Raw genomic sequence first — 23734 nt, forward strand, 5'->3', positions numbered from 1 at the left:
TTCTAACCTCATCGGATTTGGATGTTCCTAAAGAAAGAAGGAAATAAAATTTATGAATGACATGAAACCTAACCAATAGATTCTTAGGTATGTGAAATTTCTACTCAAATCTATATATCAAAACGCAATCTTATATTCTTAGTTTGTGTGGAAAACAAATAAAACTATATGTATACTTGGGATGAAGACGGTATATTTTCTATAGTTACTTTTAAGAAATCAAATAATAATCTGATCGAAACTACAATAATTAGATATCAGGTTATTTTGTGTTCTGCTTGGACATAAAAATAATATCTTCTGACTATAAGACGATCTCATAAATTTTTTTTTAATAAAAATAATTTCTTCGGATGAAGGATTAGGGGTGATCAAATTTTTTTATTAACCACCCAAACCGCCCGAACCGAATTGCATCGCACCGTTGTTCCTAATATTTTATAAAAACTGCGATTTAAAAGTAGTATTCATAAACCGAACCGCATACTCGGTTCAGTTATTTTTTTCGCCAAGAACCGTACCAAATCGCACCGCCTAAACCACCTGTCATAATATTTGGTCTATGATTATAATAATTTGTAAACAACATATTCAATTAAAGAATTCATTATTCATTATATTTCAACTCTTTTCAAAATTATTACTCCTACAAAGAAAATTTATCTTCTTCTTAATTATTCTTCATATTAGTATTTTATTACTACAATATTTTGTTTGAAGTTTGAAAGTAAAAAAATTATAAAATAATGTAAATGTCATTTTTGTTGTGAGTGTGTTGTGTTAAATTATTAACTTAGTTTTGAATCTTGATTATTGTTTTATCTAGTTTTATCCTTGTATGATTTGAACTATATTTTATATCTGAAGATACTGTACTGTTGTTGTTTTCAAATAAATTAGAATATATGTTTTAATATTTTTTATTTTAAAAATTGTAAACCGACCGGAATCGCGTGATCACTGTTATGGAGGCTGAACCGATCCAAAACATTTATATTTAAAATCCAAAAAAAACCCGTAGCCAGCCTTGTGTAAATTTAGGTAGGGCGAACGTAATAGCTGAAACAATTTCAATACTACAGAGGCATGGCGGTGTTGAGCTCAGAGAAAATTTTGCGAGAAAAAAATACGAGTGACGCGAACTCCATTACGTTTCTCGCTCTTACTCACAGAGCCCTTTCTGATGTAGTACTTCTCTCGTGTTTCCGGGAGGACCTATTTAGTAAAATCTCGTGATTTGTTACTCATTTAGTTGATTTATGGATTTTCTTGAGGTTTTTTTTACAGGTTTCTTGCTTGAGTGGATTCAAAGATTTGGAAAGACTCGACCTTGGGTTCAACAGTTTGATCTCCCTCGAGGTATTGATTCATTTATACGATAATTTTTTTTTCTTTGTCCCGTTGCTGGAGATTGATGCATCACTAACCAAGTTTTCTGAATCTTTTGTGTTCATTCAGGGGTTGAAGTTGTGTGTAAATCTGAAGTGGTTATCTGTTGTTCAGAACAAGCTTCATAGCTTGAAAGGGATCGAAGGCCTCACTAAACTCGCTGTGAGTAGCGACTAGAGAGCAGTACCATATGGCTGCTTTCACTTTAGATTATTTAGATTTAATTAAAAGTTATTTTGTGTTTTTATGTTCTAAGCTTGTACTATCATTTAACATTACAAGATGTTATCGAGAATAATTTGGGCAGTTTTAAATTGCCAAATATGTCCATTGGCTTCTGTGCTTCAATCATTATAAATGATCTTAGATCTTCCAATTTTTTTCTGTGATCGCATTGATAAGATTTAATACTATCTCGAAGTTTTTCAGCTTCGTGTAGAGATAATCTGTTATGTTCTTAATCTTCTCTTGGTGTTTTCTGTGAAAGGTGTTAAATGCTGGGAAAAACAAGCTTAGATCAATGGACGAGGTGAGGTCTCTTTTGAGCTTGCGGGCTTTGATTTTGAATGGTAAGTTTCTTGGCAATTTTCATTATCAACTTGCTGTGTTGGTGATAAATGGATGTGAGGTAGATATGTGTTAGGTAATGATTCTCCGCTCCTTTTTCTACTTATGTGGCAGATAATGAGATCAGTTCAGTTTGCAAGCTGGATCAGATGAAAGAACTGAATACTCTAGGTACTTTCAAGTTCCTGAATTGTGTTAAACATGCCATTTCAAGTAGCCTTTTGATCTTTAGTTTCAAATAAGCTGCCAGATGCTTGTGTTCTGCTTCACATTCTTTCATAGTAATTCATTGCTCAATTTTTAATTCCCAAATATGGATAATGCTACAAAGGATATCCAATCTGAATAATAAATCTTATTGCCCCTGTGCTCAAACCTCAATTTTCTCATTCTTCCTTTGCCTCCCCTCGTGTTCTACCCTTCCGATAAGAGAAGAATAAGATAATCTTTTCAAAAGGATATCTCAGCTGTTAAAAAGTTGTGCTTATATCTGATAAATTTGACTGCTTGTGGTGATACTGTAAAAGTTATGGGATGATGACCTCTATTATGTTTATGATTTTGGACCTCCAGTTTTCTTTTCTTGTAAGCAGAAGTGTTATCACATTCATTGTGATTTGAGAAATTATTCATGGTGTTTTCTCTTGAATCTCAAAAGCCGGAGAGCTTTGTTTTGTGAGTAGGTTCTTCTGTATGTCAGTAAAATTTTGGAAATTTCAGTTTCTCTACTGTTATACATATAGGTGCTTGCGTATCTTATGAAGTTTGAGTGTTTATGAAACATCCTATGAACGCATGCCCTTAAAGTTCCTTCTCCAGAAGTGCAATGTACCGTGTTATTTGACTTGGGTTGCCTGTAAACTCCTTTGCATTTTGTTCATTTCTTCCCTAAAAACAAGATGCTTTCTTCTCATTCATGAACTTGCCAATGTTGGTAGGTTTTATTTAATCTTTGATTGCTCTTTCTAAATTAACTACCTTGCTTGAAGAATTTGAAAATAATCTGTTTCTGGTAAGATCCATATCTGCTTTGAGTATCCATGCGATAATTTTTCACCATTATACCATAACATTAAGTTATTGCATGCCACTGGCAGATAACAATTCAAGTTTAATCACATTTTCCTCTTGTTCTGAATGTACCTTTGCAGTTCTTTCCAGGAATCCAATCAGTTCGCTTGGTGAATCTTTAATCAAACTTAAATCAATCACGAAAGTACGCGTATTGCCAATTTATTGTCATCGGTATCTCTGTTCATAGGTCTAAGTACTTGTGAATCTTACCATCATTTTCTGTACAGCTTTCTGTTTCTAACTGTCAGTTGCAAACAATCGATTCAACACTGAAGTCATGTGCTGAGTTAAAAGAGCTTCGCGTTGCTCATAATGAGATCACGGTATGAGTTTAAACAGGTTTCTGGTTGTTAAGTTTGATTTTTTAAATCACGACCCCCTATCATACCACTCACCTTTGTAAAAGTTTCATTTGATGTGTGGTTTTTTTTCACAACTTGTAAGAGCTTTTGGCACTTCTTTCAGACCATTCCGAGTGAGATCTCCCGCATCACAAAACTTCAGAATCTAGACTTGGGGAATAACTTGATCACCAAATGGTCCAATGTAAAGGTAACTTTTTGTTGGCTATATCATGTTTGGCTCAATTTGACTGTTCTCTTCTTTGCAACGTGTCTGGTTCTCATTTCATGATAGGAGCTCGCTCCATTGGTCAACCTGAAAAACTTGAATCTTCAAGGAAATCCGGTAGCTGAAAAAGAAAATTTAGCGAAAAAGGTACGTTTGTTTTGCAGAGTCTTGTTTATCTGGATTTTGTGTACCATCAAAATATTTGAAACTTAAAATCAAACTCTCCACCAGGTTAAGAATCTGCTACCTAATTTGCACATCTTCAATGCCAAACCATTGACAAAATTCTTGGAAAGGAATTCGATAACACTACTGACAAGTCAGATGATATAACCCCTCTTCGAGATGAGGTGAAAACAAGCCATGAATCGAGAAACAAGAACTCCAGTAAAGCCCAGCCCATGAATGAGACCGTGAATACACAAATTAAAGATGCTAAAAATGCGGCCTCAGAGAACAAGAAGAGAAGAAAATTGGATGAAAAATACGAGAAGTCAAGAAAAACCAGTGAGGTGGATAAATTGAACGTGATGGACGACCCAGAAACTCCTTTCTTCAATCTTTTTGCCACAGTAGCGCCTGAAATTCCTATGAAGACCAATGACAAGAAAAAATCCGATCATGTTAAGGTGGACAGTACCATGAAACACAAAAAATCAAGAAAATCAACAGAAAGGGACAACTTAAATCCGCATGATGACTCGGAAACTCCTTTCACAGATCATTTTCCTCCTGCTGCGCTTGAAATTCCTGCAGAGGCCGGTTTTAAAAGGCTTGGCCATGACCAAATATTTCGAGATTATGATCGTCGGGAGAGCGATGTGATTAGTATGACCATCTATAAGAGGAACAAGAAGCATGTAAAAGTTGATCCTTCTGCAGTATCACAGTTAGATGTTGGATTAGGAGGGGCATCCTCGTGGGTGTGATTCTTGACATTTTTCATATGTTTTTTGTTTCCTTAAATTCTTTTTTGCGACTCAAGGTTTGCATTTATTGATGACAATTTGTGTTTCTATTGTTGACGTGCTTGATGTCCGTTGTCTCATAATTTCTGAAATGTTTATATTTTAATTTTATTATTTTGTTCTATTTATTTAATCATATCTTGGATTATCGATTCACATTTCTTTTCCAAACATGATTCCGCCACCAACTTTGAATTCTTGAATGATGATAATCAATTGCTTCAACCAGATATCTATCTGCCTTCGCTTCTTAGATAGATTTAGTGTCAAAATTCTTGAAGTGGGCCTAATATATTTTCAGCTTCTGCCACCAGGGAGAGCATTTTCCACCATCTACGTTGCATGAACTTTCAAAATTTATGTTAAAATCAGGTTATTTGTCTAATTGATTATGTAAACTTTTATAACTTAACATGCAAGTACTTGAAAAAGGTCATACGAACATTATGTCACACACGCAACACATGTATCTCGTCGTTAGTATATAAAAAAATAATGTTATTCATGGTAGCCAAATGTAAGTTTATAATTCTATCGTGTTCTAATGTTAAGTAAATTGATTGTTTTATTCACCCAAAAAAATATATAATAAAATCAAAACTCAAAAAAAAATTGAAAAATTATATACAGAACTTAATATATCTAATATTAAATTTTACGTAAAAAAAATTAATGTGTATCCATCCATTATTTTCCACCGAGTATTATTGTGTGCCTATTTGTACTTTTTGTATTAATAAAATTGAGAGGTTTAGGATAACTAGCTTTTGTGTTATGGTATATTTTTTGATAAACAAAAATATTCATTTTTCTCAAATTACAAAATATTTTTTTTATTTAATAAAAAATGTCATTTAGTAAAGCATATGTAATTTGCGAGAGAGTAACAGTTCGACTATTTGATTTAGTCCATAACTATATTGAAACACATTTGAGTGAGGCGGGTCGGATCCACGATTTGACCAATCTACCTGTAATGTCCGAGATTTTGATTCTATTAATCTGATATGATTTATTGATTATGAATTGATGTGATTATATCCGGGCTATCCCGAGACCAGATTGAGCAATGCATATGAAGTTACACAAGTGGTGGACAGAACTAGTGGCGCCCGAGCGGTAGTGTTTGACCGCCCGAGCGCCATTGTGCAACAAGTATATGCTTCGGACAGAAGATGTGGCGCCCGGGCGGTAGTTTTTGACCGCCCGAGCGCCAAGGAATAATCGGGAGGCAGAACCCCTCGCGCCCGGGCGGTAAGTTTCAACCGCCCGAGCGCCGAGCAAGCGAGATTCAAGAAAAAAATGACACGTTGCTGAAACATGCAACTTAGGATATATATATACATATATACGTTTGTTTCCTTCAGTAGAAAGAAAAGAGAAGAATCGAGAAAAGGTTCATGTATATGTGTTGAAAATCCTTATGCCTTTTGTGAGAAATCCGTCCGTCCGAATTGTAATCTGACTTCAGTACTGTAATCCTATCAATGTAGGCTACAACTTGACGTAAGTTTTGCTACGTTTTGACATGCTTTGAAATTATGTCATTGTCAGAATTGAATAGGATTCATATATGATGTTCTTGATATGTTAGACATCATAAATCGAAGTCAGATTAAGAAACGGACTGATTATGGAATTGTTGTGATTTTCTGAAGTTAATGGACTGAGATATGATATCAGATTGTATTGGTATTGATTATGAATTGAGGGAATTATTATCTGGTGATGTTGTATTAACCGAGATATCGGGATTGTACTGTTATGCCGATGATTCGAATTAAATCCAGATTAATTAGATCCAGTATTGAATTGAGAATGGAACATTGATATTATGATTCTCGATATGTCATTTCAGATTTACAGAGACCGTCTTAAGTTCAGAACTGATATTGCTTCAGACCAAGACCACAAACGAAAGGTATAAGTCAATGTGGTATTGGGACATCGACTCAAGTAGGATGTACTTGAGTTTTCCTAAATCACATACTTTAATTTATTGCATTGATTTGATTGATATACTTGTTCTCTTGAATTATAGATAGCAGGTATTAGACGAGTAATATTGTGACAGAAGTGCCTGATAGTGGTGGGATCACCACGGGCACGTTGCACGATGTCACTAGATGGTGTAGAAATCTTGGGACAGAGGTGCCTGATAGTGGCGGGATCGCCACGGGCACATTGCACGATGTCACAAGATAGGATATTGGCGATAGAGCCACAGTCTATGACGGTTAGGTCAGGACACTGGATGTTTAGTTATATCGACGTGGATAGAACTGGAGTCTTTTCTATTACTGTTGGTCGATATAGGAATACCACATCTGGAAACCGGGATCCCTAGACTAGGATTGAGTCTAGTCTGAGTCGTGGAGTCACGAGCATTGTCGACAGTTTGATATTGATTATGTTTCTGATTTTGATACATATTACTGATATTTGTTACATGTTTTTATACTGTTTATATGATTGCATGTTCGTTGATTTATACTGGGATTTTATTTTCACCGGAGTTATCTGGCTGTTGTCTTGTTTGTATGTGTATATGACAACAGGTGGGACATGATCATGGTCCAGAAGATGAGGAGAGATCGTGATAGAGTGGAGACTTCGGACTTTGATGTATATAGGGTTGTGACACTTGATATTTAGATGTTGAACCTTAGTTTTTACTGCTGTGTAAATGGTACAGGACTTGTACTTTATTTTATACTGAGTTGTATATTAGTTTGATTTCACTACATTCCGCATTAAAAAAAAAAATTTATGACCCTAATTACTTGATTAGTAAATTGATCCTGATGACGATTAAAAATTGATTAGCGTCCGGGTCCCCACACTACCCAGACTCACCCTGTTTCCATCCCTATGCATACCGAGGACGGTGAAGGGAGAACTCTCAGCGGGAAGGAAGGTGTGGGATTTTTCAGGCAGCCATGGAAGGGCGGAGGAGGAGAATTGACTTGATTTTTTTTTTTTCTAAGGATTTTCGTATGGTGTTCAACCATGACTTTTAAGTCAGAGATATTCAAAATTTAATACTTTTAATGTATCCAATAAAATCATTGAATACAAAAATGAATTCCCTAAACCACAACTATAAAATGTAAAATTGTATTAAAAAGAGTGAATTTTATGTGTTAAATTTATGGGTGGAAATATATCTTAATAAAGCTAAAATTGATATTTAATAAATGCTCATCTTTACTATCATAATAAACACAAAAACAACTAGAAGACCGTTTAACGGATCAATTTTGTGAGACATATCTTCAACCTGACTTTGTCCATGAAAAAAGTATTACCTTTTTTTTGGGTCAAAAATGATATTTTTTCTTGTAAATATAGACCGTGTCAATTCTGATTCGATCGAGACTCGTATTCATAATGCACGAGATATTTTCCAAATGATAATTTCCTTTTTTATTCAGCAAACATAAACTGAATTACATAAAAAGTTATTGTGTTACATCGGTATATATATGCATCATATTCTTTAAACTAATATAAATAAAAAATTATTGTACATATATATTTACCAAAATAATTAAATTATATTCATTGTATTAAAGATCTTACTAAAGATTCCGCTATCTTATATGATAGATTAAAGAAAAATCCTTTACCTTGGTCTGAAAGACATACAATAGCTGTTAGAAATATTAAGGAAAAGGTTAAAAACCTTCCTTGTCTTATGCTTGCTAATTCTCAATGGGATAAAATTGTGGAAACATATGCTTCAGATATAGGCTTTGGAGGAATCTTAAAACAAAAAGATCCCCAAAATAAACAAGAATATCTTATTAGATTTTATTCTGGTAAATGGAATAATGCCCAGAAAAATTACTCCACAGTAGCAAAAGAAATCTTAGCTATTGTCAGATGTATTTTAAAATTTCAAGATGATTTATATAATCAAAAGTTTATTATAAAAACTGATTGCAAATCTGCAAAATTTATGTTTAATAAAGATTTTAAATCTGATGTTTCTAAACAAATGTTTGCAAGATGGCAAGCTCATTTAGCTCCTTTTGATTTTGAAATTATTTATAAGAAAGGTGAAGATAATCACTTGCCTAGATTTCTTAACTCGAGAATATTATCCTAATGTTTTCATCTACAGATATGTATTCCCGAGGAAGAGGAGAGTCCTCTTATAGAGGGCGAGGAGGTAGGGGAAAACCCCCTAATATCATTGCACAGCATAGAAAACAGAGGCTTATAGCCCAAAACTTATCCAGTTCATCAGCCAGTAATACTGAGCAAAATAATGAGTTATATAATGAATTTCAAAAATTCTTGAAACAAAAGAGAAGTAATACAGATTCTCAATCTTCAGCATCATATGCTAATATCATAAAAGATGATGATAATGATTCAGCTCTATATACAGAGACAAAACATCGAGAATTAATTCTTCTTATAGAAGAAAAAGATACCCAATGGGAAAAAACTCCATGGACTATCATGGAAATATATCTAACCAATACATCATATGTATACGGTTCCTACAAGCAAAGAGGATTTTATGAAAATCTTCTGATATCTACAAAAAGTGTTGACATAACTCACTTTTCAGTAATACTCAGCAGAAACATAACAACAATATAATTAAATTTCATGACAAAACAAATAACAACATAATCATATTTTACAAATTTGTCCTAGTTATGTTTGTAATTTTAGAGAATTATTAATTTATGATATTGAAGAGACGATAGTTATATACATCGTTTTTTCCGAAAAATAATTATCTTATTAATTTATCAAAATTATTAATTTAGCATACTGTCTCAAGTCGGGATCGAGAAAAAATATTATTTTAGATAGATTATTAATTTATCGAGTACTAATTTATAAAACTTTTAATGTATATGTGTGTGTATGTGTTTAATGTGTACCAAGGCTTGCGAGTCCAACGGACCTGAAACTGCCGGGTTGTGGTTCTTGGCGGGTGGATCTAGATCGAGGTTCAATTTTTCCTAGGCCGGACGGGTCATGAAATTGGTCAAATTCGTCTAGTTGTCATCCCTATCTATGAACACCCAAATTCACAATATATGAAAATTAGATAGATAAATAAATCGGTTAAAAAATAATTAAATTGATACACATCGATGTTAATTTGACTCGATGAGTAAAGTGTGATTTGATGGAAGTTTAATTGATTTCATTATATATTTATTTAGTGTGATTAAAATGTCTAAATTAGAGTAATCCCCTGCCTAACTTTTAATAATGCTTCAAATTTTTTTATACTCAATTTTATATTAATATAAGTTAGATATAATTATACATAAATTAATATTGGAGGTGACACTAGATTTATTAAAGTACACAAAATAATTTACATATATTTTAAAAATTTATGAATATTCATTAAATATTTTGACTCTTCTCAGAAATTGGAATTTTTTTTTTTTTGCCAAAAATAAATACATATTGAGAAGTTAGATGTACTTTTATTCCATTTTTCCCATATTCCATTTTGATCCACTAAATATTCAAATTTTGCTTTGATTTATAACTTCGATATTTTTGAATAAAATTTAATAGAGTACAATAAAGTTTTAGTCTATGTTTCAAATTTTAATAAAATTTTCTTAGTATCCAAACTATTAATCTATACTTCCATATTATATCATTAAATTTAAGACATTTGGCATGGTCCGGTTTTTTATTTAATACCAAATATACCTTATTTTATTTAACATTTGATATCAAAGAGAAAAAAAAATTCTATTGCCGTAAATTAATTGAATAATGGTATATGTACACTAACTATCGTACAACGATATTTACAACAATTATATCGTGATATTGTGCTATTATATCGTGATATTTTGTTATTATTTCGTGATATTTTACATTGAATTTATCGTGAGATTTTGTTAAATGAAATTTTTGTATTGAATTTTTTGTGTTGTAAGAATTATTATATGAATTTGGTTGTACATATAGCATTAGTCAAATTAATTAAAAAGTGAATCTATCCGAACTCTATCAAAATCTTATTATAAAAAACCAAAATCATATAAAAATAAATCTTTATGAATTTTAACTTTAATTGATCTCTAAAATTTTTTATTCACACAAAAAACTTTTGCTGTGCATATATGGCGTGTCAAAGGATACTAATATATCATTATATTAGAGCAAAAATACATGTTTAAATTTTAGGGAAAAAACAAGTTTACCTATAAAGTTATATGATGAGAGTATAATTATAATTTCAATCGCTAAATTAAATTTTGACTATGCCTTGAGACGGTCTCATGTCTATATCCGTGAGATAGATTACTCGATCTATAGCTGTGGTGAGATCATTACAGTTTTTGTGACAATCCGGAAAACAAAATTTTGTACTACTTAAATTTGAAAGCCATGCAAAATGAAATAAACATATGTACCAAGATTAGCTAGAATAACATTTCTGTTGAGATTTTCAAATAAAAGAAAAAGAAAAAAAGAAGAACATTTCTGTTGAGGGAACAGTAGGAAATGCGACTACAAGCTGGACGGTTGCCAGTCAACCTGTGACTTTTGGTCGCCACCCTTCGATGACGTCTTCTTTCAGCGCTCGTGTTTTGACGAAGGAATCCATGGAAAATATAGTCTGGCGGCATTGCAAAGAACAAAACATGGCAAGAAAATGTTATTTTACTAACGTTAATCGAGAAGCACAAGAATACCGGCTGAACAAAGAAAAAGTGAAACCATCGAAAACGGACTCTTGCTTGAACTCATGGACAGTGGCAGAGTTGGAGGTTTCGTGAAGGAAATATGAAACTAAAACTTGAAAATTTAGGGAGACGAAAATCATAATTTGTTCAAGCGTAGGCAAATTTAAAAGTGAGAGGACGACCATCCTTGTCACCCTCCTTTAGCTCTACTATGGGACATGAACATAAAAGTTCCCTAAATTGACCAAAATTTCATCTTGGTAACTCATATTTTATAATGATGGTGAGCTTGGTTGAATTGCTGATACTCAATAACTATGCTTATGGCGGCATAAAGCATACCTTCATGTATGACTTGAGATATGTAAGAGAATCTGGGACAGACCAATTCTTAAAGTACCCCAAGGCAATTTCAAGATGGTAAAGCTTCGGTCCAAGGGACAAGTCTGCTGCTGAAACCTCTTTTCCGTTGATAAAAGGGCCCTATAAGACGAAAATTAAAACGTCTGTGATGCCATGATTAAACCTTGGATGCAATACCATGCCATAATACCAAATGTTGAAAAATATTGCATGATATCAGGCATCAAACAGGATGATAAGAAAAGGATATGCTTCAAGTGCTACCAGCAGAGAGGTTTGTTTGTTTCACCTCTATTTCTCCCTGTGAACTTTTTGTACAACATTCTGAGAAAACTTATCCCCACACTACTACTTCGACATTTTTAAATCCCATCACATCTACGTCAATTCATTTCAAAATCACATCTACGTCAAGTCATTTCAAAATTATCATTTTGATCAAAGCCCATTTCATTAGCTTCTCTTACTTCCTTCTGTCTTCTCCTCATCTCACATCATAATTTCTGAAAACCTAACCTTTTTCCAACATCACATCACTTCTCAAACCTAAAACTATGACATCATTCTTCAAGTAGGAATTAGGTATTGAAGTTAACAACTTGACACTCATATTGCTGTCAATCAATGTTCTTCTCCTAATCTCTCAATTAGCTGCCCGAGTGACCGTACTAACAATCTGGTATGACGTGATAAATCATTCATACCAAAAAAAAAAAGGGTTACTTACATCACATCACATCATTTCTCGAACCTAAAACTATTGCATCATTCTTCAAGTAGGAATTAGGTATTGAAGTTAACAACTTGACACTCATATTGCTGTCAATCAATGTTCTTCTCCTAATTTCTCAATTAGCTACCCAAGTGCCCGTACTAACAATCTGGTATGACGTAATAAATCATAATATGCATAACGAAAAAAATGGGTTACTTACATTTTTTTCGATATACTCATTGAAAGCAGTCAGTTCACTAAGTAATGTCTGCTCGGTTCCATCACTGGAGTCCTTGCTCTTAAGAAAAGCAATGAATGTAGAGAAGATCTTCGAACCACTACAATAATTTGTACAGGTATAGGTATTAGAGTACACTCGGATGAAACTAATACTACCAGTTAGAGTTGTTATATCAGTTAGAAGTTAGTTACAAGAAGTTAGAAACCAAGTTATATAACTACGAAGGTGTTTTGTAAATACATTGATTTTCAATTCATTATCTCTTCTATATGAAAGAACAATTTCCTTTCTCGTTAAACTCTCCACAATAATAGGAAAAATAGTTGAATTACAACATCCATGCTATTATTATATAGCACAAGCACTGGGGAAAAAAGTAATGTTCCAGGGAAATGACACAACAAAAATTGCAGCATATGTTATCAAAAAGTCCTATATGTTAAGCTAAAACCTCTATACATGTTGGTTAAGGCTAATTACTCAGACTTGGAAGAAGTTCCAAGAGCCAAAATAAAAGGATTAGGTTTTTTTTGTCAAGTGTATGTAAATATAGAAACAACCTTTATGAAAATTAAGAACAAAAAGATGTGTCATACACTGAAGCCTTCTCAGCTGGCGTAGCCAATGATGGCTCAGGGAACTTTTCTTCGAGCGCCTGTGTAATAACATCAGAATCTGGAATCCACTGCTCGTCAATCTTTACCACGGGAACTTTGCCCTCTGGACTTATTTTTAAGAACCTTCAAAAATAGATGAGAACATTTGTAGGAAAAGGAATTAAAAGAAGCGCTATAAAAAAACATACATGAACGCAAATACATAGCACCATGATTGTAAACTATTCGCAGTACCAATCTGGTTTATTAGCGAGATTAACCAATTTCAAATCATAAGGAAGGCTCTTTTCCTCCAATGTAAGCAAAACTCTTTGTGCAAATGGGCCTGAAACCAATGTTAAAATGACATGATATATTGAAAACAAGGGAAGTATAATTAACATGAATTTAATATTCCAGAAAGAAAGAAAGATCTCTATGCTTTCTAAATTAAATAACCACATACACAACAACACTTTTCAATAAATCATATAAGAACTTTTGAAATGGTTGCAGGAATCAGGATTATTTATGGCTTCAATACAAAAAATCTCGAGTCCATCGCTTCCCTCAACTAAGAACAATCACTTTCTCACCATGCTAAATTTCTTGTCTGGGCTATATATTGCGCGTGTCAGATACGGCAAACTCCGTGTCGTTGACTTTTTTAGGATTGACCAGTCGGACACTGTTGAGGACACACCGCGGACACGTCAAGGACACGCTGCGGACACGTTTTTTTTTTCCTTTTTAGATCACTGCTCTGAAGATGTACATTGTATATATTTACATAAATATATATATATATTTTAACAATATATTTATATAAATGTTTATATCTCTACCATTTTAATTTTTAATACTAAATTTATATATTATATATTTTTTAATAATTGTCATATCCTAGCCGTATCGTGTTTTATATTTTCAAAATTCGTCGTATCGTATCGTATACGATGCCCGTACCCGTATCCATGCAACATAGCAGAAAATTGAACTAAAACGGGTGAGACAATTCAGGATGGCATGAACTCGCACCTAATTCTTATTGTAATCACCAAAAATGGAATAGTATTAGTGGAATTTTAATTTTTATACATCAAAACGACTCTCTGAAATATTACAATTGCATCAGAATTGTTGCTACAAAGTACAAACCACGATTCCTTGTCCCGAATCAAAATAACAACTCATTCGCAATCCTAATTGTATCACACCGTCCCAATTAAACTTGCACAACTCACTCACAACTATTTTACCCTGCGCAACTGAGATAGCTTAATTAATTACACTACTAATGAGTTTCAACATAGTGAATTGAGCGAAGCTAAAAAATTATCAATCTTAACACAAATTTCTCGCTAAACGCAACAATTTCAAAGCCAGTTCATAATACTGTAAAACTCGATCATCAAAAGATAATGAAACAAACCAATAATAAAATAAAAACTTGCGAATAGCAACTTACAGTCTCCAAGCCTATTGGGAGTTGTGACCGACTCTTTGACGCAGACTTCAAGCGGGTCGGATGCTTTCGAGCAAATTGTAAAGGCCCGGTTCCTGTGTCGGGTGAAGAGGATTCGGGTCGGGATACAGTAGACAGCGAGGTGATTGATGGTGGTGGACAGAGCCGCCACTGACGGCGTAATCCTCGCCGTTGACATTGCTTGCCTCTGGTCTGTTAGTCGGTGGTTCACAACAGGGGGTGTGTACTTGTGGCATGAATTTGCCCCTAAGTCTATCTCGTGAGGCTCAAGTTTGTACAGTAAAACGGGAAATTTTGGATTTGAATTAATTTAGAATTTATTTTGGGTTTGATTAGATATTTAAAAATGTAATTTAGAAATTATGTTTTGTCTGGAAAAAAATATTAGAATTTGAAATTTTAAAATTATATTGAAATAATTTTTAAATTTTTTTTACATAATTTTTTAAAAAAATATCTAATCAAACCCATGTTTGATTTTATTTAAAATATCTAAATAAAAATTATGCAACAATAAAGAAGATTGGTTTGTTACCAAACTGACATCCTGAACATATTTTATTTTGGAAAATTCAATCTTAGGCAGACCAATTACAAAACATGATTGCTCAGACGTGCGATGGATTTGAAATTCAAGTGGTTCAACTTTTTATGCAATAACCAGTTCTTGCATAAATTTGAAGCGACAAGACATACTGGTTCTTTAGGTTGATTTGTCCAACTTACTTTGTAAGTGTTACCACACCGATTTTCTCTCATAATGATATTATCAGTTGAGTTCTTGACTGTGCAGTTGTGCTTGTTGAACTGAACTGAGAAATTTTTATCACATAACTCACTAATGCTAATCAAATTATATTTTAAATTATCAACGAGTAGAACATCATCAGTAATAATATTATCATGGATAAGCTTACTCTTACCCACAGTTCTACCTTTTGTGTCATCTCCAAAACTGATTTTTGGACCAGAATATTTGACCAGTTGGGATAACAAATCAGCATCCCTTGTCATGTGTCTTGAGCATTCGCTGTCCAGTACCAGATTGAATCTTTAGTTGTTGTACCTGTCACCTGAAGTCACACATAATGAATAATTTTCGTACCCACATCTATTTGGGTCCTAAACTGATTAGTCCTTTAGGGACTCAGTCTTGGACCAGTCTAATTGACTTTTCAGTTGCTGTGTTCAAGATAGTTTTTCTCGGTTTGTGTGTGCTTGATGTGTTGTGTGCAGATGAGACAATATGCGTTTTAGCCTTCTTCACCTGGTTGTTCATTCGATATCTTTTCTGAACAAGCTTACTATTATAATAATTGAAATATTCATTTCTAGAGTTTTGGTTTTCATAGCTGAACCGTTTAGGTGACCAGCTTCGTGAGCCATTTGAAATCGTATGGCTATATCCGATTCCATAGTTCTTAGCCTTGTTCTTATTGTCAATCGTTTGTACAACCGGTTCACTTGGCTTGGATTGTTCATGTGCCATAAATGTGTTTGCAAAGTGAATATACTTCTCTTTGCACATATTCAGTTTTGGATTGGTACCACTGGTCGTAGATTCATCTTGGCTGTTAAAGCCTAAACCAGTTTTGTCAATAACTGATTTTTGTAAATCTTGCATTTCAGTCAATGCGACTGATAACTTATTCAAAGCTTGAATCAGATCAATTTGTCTTGAATTTTCAAGCTTCAACTGCTAAATCACATATTGGTACTCACTTATTTAAGCTTTTAGATCAGTAATCTCCCTTTTTAGATTCAACAGTTCAACTGATTCATCAGTTTCAGTTTTATTGTCTTGAGGATCAATTTTCTTTGCTTTGGCCTTCTCCAATGAGAGAGCACGTTTGTGATACTCATTAACCATGTCGTATAGTGTGGAAATAAGTTCTTTCGGTGTAAAATCAGTTGAGCTGATATCAAATACCTGCTCTATGCTTTATTCCGGTTCTGTATCATTAGCCGTCAGGCATTTTACTTCTTCTTCATCACTAGAGCTGCTCGAACTCTCACAGTCTGATTCATCACTATCAGTTTCTGCCCACTTGGACTTGCTTTCTTCGGTTAATAGTGATTCATACTTCTTTTTGAATGATCTCTTATCATCCTTAGCTCTCCTCCACTCAAATGAATTCTTTATTTTTTCTGCTAAACGTCGACTATCCTTCTTTGGCTTATGATAGTCAGCAATGAAATGTTTAGTCTTGTCACAGTTGTAGAAAGTATTTGGTTCCTCCTTGGAGATATTCTTGTGAGAGTGCCTTTGGAAGGATCACTGGTTCTTTCTCATAAACTTCCAAACTTCTTGATGAACAATGACATGACATCATTGCTCAGCTGCTCTACAGATTTTTCAGTTGAAGCAGTGAGATCTGCAAATAGATCTTGTAATTCCACTTTGTTGAGATCTTTGGAGTCTCTCATTACCATTTTTTTCATATCCCATTTTTTGGGAAGACGACGAACAACCTTCAGTGCAATTTTTTTATTTGAATACACTTTTCTAGTGCATTCAGTTCATTTATGATGCTGCTAAATCGTTCATCAAATTCATTCATTGATTATACAGTCTTCATTTTGATGTTACCAAAACTTTTGTACTGCAACTGAGAGTTTGTTTTCCTTCGTTTGCTCGTTGCCCTCGTACAACTGAATCAGTTTTTCCCAAATTTTTTTGGTGTTTTGCACATCTTGATTTTGTTGAAAGTAATTTGTCCAATGTTTTATACAGAATATCCTTTGCCACATTGTCCAAATTTGCTTTCCTCTTATCTTCAGATGTCCATTCCTCTCGTGATTTTTCAATGCGGTAAGGTGTTCCATCAGTCATAGCAATATCTGTGTAGCTTTCATGATCTTCCTAGGTACATTAGTTATAACGTACAACATTTCGTCATCTTGTGCAGCTAAATGAGATTGCATTCTGATTTTTCAATCATCGAAATCTTCTCTTGAGAACATAGGGATTTTGTTGAATGAAGACATAGTGATCAGGCGTATAAATAGAAAGTATTCAGAAACAAACCGCCCTGATACCACTTGTTAGGATCGGTTTGATGGGTCAAAGTGTTTAGAATAGAGAGTTGAATAAAAACTTTGTGATTTTTGGCTCTTTTTAAAATATGAATCAGTTTGGTGATAAATTGAATTCAAGAATCTTGTTGTCGATATCAGTCAGTTAACTAGTTTGAAGTGTAGAAATAAACTAACTGATAAATTGAATACTCAAGGAATAAATAAACACTGAACACAATGATTTTTATGAATGTTCGGAGACTTCAAACACTATTATATCACCCAATCTACCAAAAGGATATGTTTTCATTAAAAGACTTTGATTGATTACAGAAACTGTAATAACCCACTTCATTTTGGATTTAAACACTACAAAACTAAAACTTTTAGTTTTTACTAACTTATTAATATCTCAAGCTAATCTTGCTCAGTAACATAGCACAATTGGTCTTACAAGATTGAATACAACAATGTAATGTGCTAGTGTTTTTCGCTCAAATAATATCCTGACGGATATGAATATGACTTTGAGATGCGAGCTTTTTGTCTATGTAAATATCGCAACTGATCTTGAGTAACTGGATCTTTCAAGTGTTTTCTCTTTCAAAAATTCTCAATCAATTCTTCTTACTGAACTCCTCAGCTATTTATAGGTTTTGCTTCCAACGGTAACATTGAATGCATTAATTAATACATATCTGTTGATTCGTCCTTTCTAAGTGTGTCAATATTCTTCTGACAATAGGACGATTTTGCAATCTGCTGTGCGGCGCTCCTTCTGTTAGTTGCAGTCTGCTTAATATGACTTGTCGGTTTAAAGCTGTCCTAACTGATGACGTGTCGAACTGATATGAAGTTAGACTATTTGACTGATCAGTTGGACTGATTTTAAACGTGATGTTCGGTTTTAACTGATAGTTCAGTTGAATATACGGATTCAGTTAACTTTGTTCAGTTCGATTGCATTCGATCATTTATCTCATTAATCTTCAGTTTGGATGACTTCAGTTTTCCATCTTATATGATCAATTATATGTAATTCCAGTTTAGCTTGATCTGTTCTGCAAGTATCAATTCTTTATTTGTCAAACTTCGAAACCTTTATGTCTAACAATGACTCATCTCCAATAAAAAAACCTATGGACATAAGTGTCCATTTGAATAAAAATCACGAGAAACTAGTTTCCCAGCTGGAATAATTTAGAATTATTGGAATTTTTATATACATCACAAATGGTACTCGATCGGACATCGCATGTGCAATGTATAAGTTGATTCATTCACAAATAACCCAAATGAGGTTCATTGGAAGGCTTTGACAAGGATGCTTAAATATTTAGGATACATCTTAGAGTATGGATTGCAATATACTAAATATCCACGGTTCTAGAGATATATATTGTGATGCAGAATTAATTTCTGGCACCAAAGAATCCAAATCCATAACTGGCTATGTTTTTAATATTAGTGGTGGTGCAGTATCTTGAAAGGTCATCCAAATAACTTTTAGAGCTAGATACACAATAGAATCTAAATTTATAGCTCTAGATAAAGCCTGCGGAAGAAGCATAATAGCTTCACAAATTTTTAGAGGATATTCTTTGTTGGAAAAGACAAGTGCCTGAAATAATGATACGTTGTGATAGTCATTCGAATATTGCAAGGGTACATAATAATGTTTATAATGGTAAGTCTCGACATATCCTTCGAAGACATAATACTGTCCGACAATTCATCTCAAATGAAGTTATAACTTTTTATTATGTCAAATCAAATAACAAGTTAGCAGATCCGTTTACAAAGTCTTGAGTGAAGATCAAATGTATAGTTTGCCAAGAGCAATGAGGATAAAACCTATCAATTAAATTTTTCATAATTATAATCTAACCTTGTTGATTGAAATCTCAAAATCTTAGTTTAATGTGACAACTAAATATGTAAATTTGAGCTAGCATTGGGAATTATTTTCTTCCCAATCTTAAGACGGAGAGTGTTGTTACCTTAAATTATATAAAGATAAATTTAGTACTTTTAATGGTTCTTTTGATTGGAAAATATTGAGTATGGTAGGATACTCCTAAAAGAAGCCACTTATATAAGTGTGAAAATGAACTGCCTCAATCAAACACTTATGAAGTCTAGACGTGTTCTGCGGCCAAAACAGACACAACCCAAAAAACAAAAAGGAAATGATATGGAAGTTATCGAATGGGTATTGTTGTCTAATTTTACAAAAATCATCAAAAAGTTCATAACATCTTGTTCACTTTATCACCTAGTAAGTCCTATAGTATTATGCTAAAAAAGGTTCAAAGAGAAAATATATATAGAGGATCAAAAAAATCATTTTGAACACACTTTTTTCTATTGCATTGATATTGTGTCTAAATTTCTTTTTTCATAAACATTGAAAGTTTGTACTATTTTATAGTTATTGAAGTTGTGATTTACTGTGTTGTTATCACAAGTGAAATTATTATATCTTGAGTGCAGATTGTCAACTACCGAAAAACCAAAAGCGGAGAAAAATCTTCTTAAAAAAATAATGTTCAACATTAACCTCAATTTACTGTTGATTATTGTCATCTTCAATCATCAACATGTTTATCAAAATATAGTGATATAAATGAACCAAACCGTTTGCGAGCTATTCGAAGCTCGGTTTGATAAAAAGCTCATTTGAGTTCGTTTGTTAATCATATCAAGCCAAGCTCAATCTCGATTTTGAGCTCGAAAATTTAATCAAACCAATTTCAAACCTAAAGATATTCGGCTCGTGAACTCTCAAACATGTTTGATAATAGGCTCGCGAGCTCGAGCTCGAGCTTGGCTCGTTTAAGTGGCTCGTAAGCTTGAGCTTGACTTATTTGTTGAGTTGACAAATAAAAATATTAATACTAATGTCAATGGAAATAATTGAACACATGACAAATAAAAATATTAGTACTAATGTTATTATGAACTTTGCAGGATACTTGACTAGTTGTTATTGAAGATGGTTTTGTAATTCCTGATTTTAATGGATTCTTTGACGTCCTATCTACTTTCTCACTAGACTTAGTTGAAGTGTTAAAGGGGTGAGAATTATTTCATTGTTATTTATATGGTGATATCAGTGTATGATAAATATTCTAGATGTATTATTTTGAAATGTTCAATAATATATTGATTTATGTTCTTTTAGCTCTTATTTGTGTCGTTTTGGTTATTTATGAATGAATTTACATTTTTATGTTTGATTTAAAATTAGTTTATAGATATATTTAATTTTTAACAAGCTCGAATCAAACTCAAACTCGAGCTCAATTCTATGCTTTACGAGCTCGAAAACGAGTCGAGCTCAAGTCAGGCTTGTTAAACATGCTAAACGAGCTATTAATGAATCAAGCTCGAGTCTGGCTTGATTAACATGCTAAACGAGCTTTTAACGAGCCGAGCTCGAGCTTTTCCCGAGCTTGGTAATTTCAAGACAAACCAAACTCGAGCCTGATAATAAAAGCTCGAATCGAGCTCGAGCCTCAAACAATCTTAAACGAGCCAAGCTCAAGCCTGATACTGTTTGGTTTGATTTGGTTTGGTTTGGATCGTTTACCTTCCCTAACAAAATACAATCACTATTGACTGTTAATCAGTAACTCAACAAAATTTAGTGAGGCAAACCACGAATTATTTGGAAATCTATTAGTTGAGTGTTAAAAAAACTCTCAAGTTTTATGTTCTAAGTTTTTCAAATTCAAAAAATTTAGATCCAATCATAATTTAATACAAAAATTGAAATTCAAAGAAAAATTCTTGACTTTAATCCGATCTTGAATTTTAAGCATTGAAATCATTTGAACATACACTGTCCTCTTTTTTTTTCCTTTTTTTTATAATTCATTTTCCTCTACTTTTCATGATAATATCCAACAATTAATTATAGAAATGAATTTCTTATTCAGTCGGTCTTAATAAACAATAAGAAAATATCTTTTTAATCAAATGTTAATTTCCAACGGATTCATTTGCCACATGTCTTTAGCCTATACGAATATCGTCGTTGCTAGATCATTCGAGAGCTAGATGAAATTACCAACAGTTGAAAAACAATTGTAGTTTGAGGCTAATTTTAAAAGACAAAAATTTATATGAGACGAGTTCACATCTCATAATTTGTAAGACAAATATTTTATTTGGATCATTTATGAAAACACAACACATACTGTGATCTCTTTGACATTGTTATCAAACATACATGATACATAAAGAAAAATAATTTATTATAAATGTGAAGTATATTTATTTATTTATTTTTTAATTTCGATATACATATATTTTTAGGTCTGTTCACATACTTTTATCTCCACAAAAAAAAGATCCAAATTGCAAAAAAAATGGATAATCCGATAACTATACAAATCATATCCAAACCCGTTTCCCTCCTCTGCTCCTTCTCTCTGTACTGCACCTTCTTCCTCGAGAACAGTTCATAAATATCTTTCTCCCTTTTACATTCGATTCTCCTTCTCGGCCCTTCCATGGCGGCCTGTAGAATCTCCAAACTATCCCTCCCGCTGAGAGTTCTACCCTCCATGTCCTCGACCTGCATTTTCACTTCCTTCACGTGTAATTCCCCTCCCTCTTTCCCGCCGCAAGTGACCACCACAGCGCATTGAACCAGTTCCCCGGTGGCTACGGCTGCCACCGTGGCGTATCGCAGTTGTATGTCGCCGTTCGACCAGTGCATCCGGGAGTAAACCGCCTTGTGGCTCGCGACGTTGACCGCCCTTTTGTTGTTGGGGTCTATCAAAATCCAGCTTACTCTCAAATGTTCTTCCGCGCGGGACGTGCACGCGCCGTTCTCGCCTTCGAATTTCAATGGCGTTGGGACCATCTCCTTCGCGTCCAGAAGCTCTAAGCTTAAAGGAAAGCTTAAAAACCAATTCGATACGGTTTCCGTTTCCAGTACTTTCGAGTATATCAACTGATCGTCGCAGTAGATGTCAACGGCGGAGATTAACTCCGACGTCTCTGATAAACAGGGTTGCTTCGGATGTTGATGGTGGGTGGTGGAGGGAAAGGAGTCTGAGTAGAACGAGCGGTGGGCCGAGGGGAAGGCGGAGATGGCACGGAGGACGCGGGGGTCGGTTGTGGAGGGCCAGGTGGAGTTGCAGATGTCCCGCCATAATTGATCGTCGCGGCATAAGGCAAGGAATTGGGAGGAAGCGCAGCTGGTTGAGGCGAGAGTGGCGCCGTCAAGTCTGTTGAGGATGTGGGTTTGGATGATATCAGGGTGGATGGCCGTGATTGGGTCGCCTCCGCTTGGATCCGCGGCGGCGGAAGTGGTGGTTGAGTTTGTAGAAAAAGACATGGATATAATCGGGATTTAGGCTGTGGACTTCGGTTGTACGAATATGATGTATGAATTTTCAATGGGAATCAACGAGTTGTGTGCATATATAAGAAAGTTTTTGGTCAAATAGTTTGAGTCAACTTTGGCTTGATATTGATCATTTCTTTTTTTTTTAAAGATAAATTTAAAACACAAACTTCTGTTTTTTAGACTTTTTCTACTTTGGATTTATTTTATTTATGATCCTTTTTTTTTTCCTAAATATTTTCGAATATGAAGATGAAGATTTTAAAAAATCTTACTCTTATCTATCCAAACACCCGATTAAATTTATATATATATATATATATATTTTGATCATTTCTTTTTTTTTTTTAAGATAAATTTAAAACACAAACTTCTATTTTTTTATACTTTTTCTACTTTGGATTTATTTTATTTATGATCCTTTTTTTTTCCTAAATATTTTCGAATATGAAGATGAAGATTTTAAAAAATCTTACTCTTATCTATCCAAACACCCGATTAAATTTATATATATATATATATATATATATATATATATATTCGTCTATAATGTTAATTTTAATATGATTTTATTGAATAATATTAATTGAATGTAACGAAGAAAATTATACGTATAAAGTTGATGTCATTTTTTTGGAATAATGAGGTTATGATAAATTATTTTTAATATTTTGTTATTTTTTTAATATTTAATTTATTAAT

General features: G+C 33.5%; 2 protein-coding genes and 1 pseudogene across 2 annotated transcripts; 1 reads left to right on the forward strand and 2 right to left on the reverse strand.

The window, feature by feature from the left end:
- Positions 1-1019: 1019 nt before the first annotated feature.
- On the forward strand, positions 1020-4692 carry LOC142555165 (uncharacterized; annotated as a pseudogene).
- A 6227-nt stretch (positions 4693-10919) lies between these two features.
- Positions 10920-14947, reverse strand: LOC142555166 (putative glutathione S-transferase DHAR2, chloroplastic). Its single transcript, XM_075665883.1, has 6 exons — positions 14638-14947; positions 13425-13515; positions 13170-13313; positions 12553-12670; positions 11597-11737; positions 10920-11187 (listed from the first exon to the last, which is right to left on the reverse strand). The coding sequence occupies exons 1-6, from the start codon at positions 14831-14833 to the stop codon at positions 11101-11103; spliced, it is 777 nt and encodes a 258-aa protein (XP_075521998.1). The 5' UTR covers positions 14834-14947; the 3' UTR covers positions 10920-11100.
- A 6968-nt stretch (positions 14948-21915) lies between these two features.
- Positions 21916-23090, reverse strand: LOC142555167 (F-box protein At2g27310). Its single transcript, XM_075665884.1, has one exon. It carries the CDS (start codon positions 23021-23023, stop codon positions 22010-22012), a length of 1014 nt encoding a protein of 337 aa, XP_075521999.1. The 5' UTR covers positions 23024-23090; the 3' UTR covers positions 21916-22009.
- Positions 23091-23734: the final 644 nt, after the last annotated feature.

This window comes from Primulina tabacum, chromosome 9 (genome assembly GCF_025594145.1).
Source record: "Primulina tabacum isolate GXHZ01 chromosome 9, ASM2559414v2, whole genome shotgun sequence".
Lineage (NCBI taxonomy): Eukaryota > Viridiplantae > Streptophyta > Magnoliopsida > Lamiales > Gesneriaceae > Primulina > Primulina tabacum.

What these genes read in the sequence shown, in the direction of transcription:
- LOC142555166 (XM_075665883.1), bottom strand. Translation starts at nt 14,833, where the DNA reads ATGTCAACGGCGAGGATTACGCCGTCAGTGGCGGCTCTGTCCACCACC. An exon ending in ATGAGTATATCGAAAAAAAT is followed by an intron (nt 11,738 to 12,552) that starts GTAAGTAACCCA and finishes TTCGTCTTATAG; the next exon opens with GGCCCTTTTATCAACGGAAA. An exon ending in ATCTCAAGTCATACATGAAG is followed by an intron (nt 11,188 to 11,596) that starts GTATGCTTTATG and finishes CAATGCCGCCAG; the next exon opens with ACTATATTTTCCATGGATTC.
- LOC142555167 (XM_075665884.1), bottom strand. Translation starts at nt 23,023, where the DNA reads ATGTCTTTTTCTACAAACTCAACCACCACTTCCGCCGCCGCGGATCCA.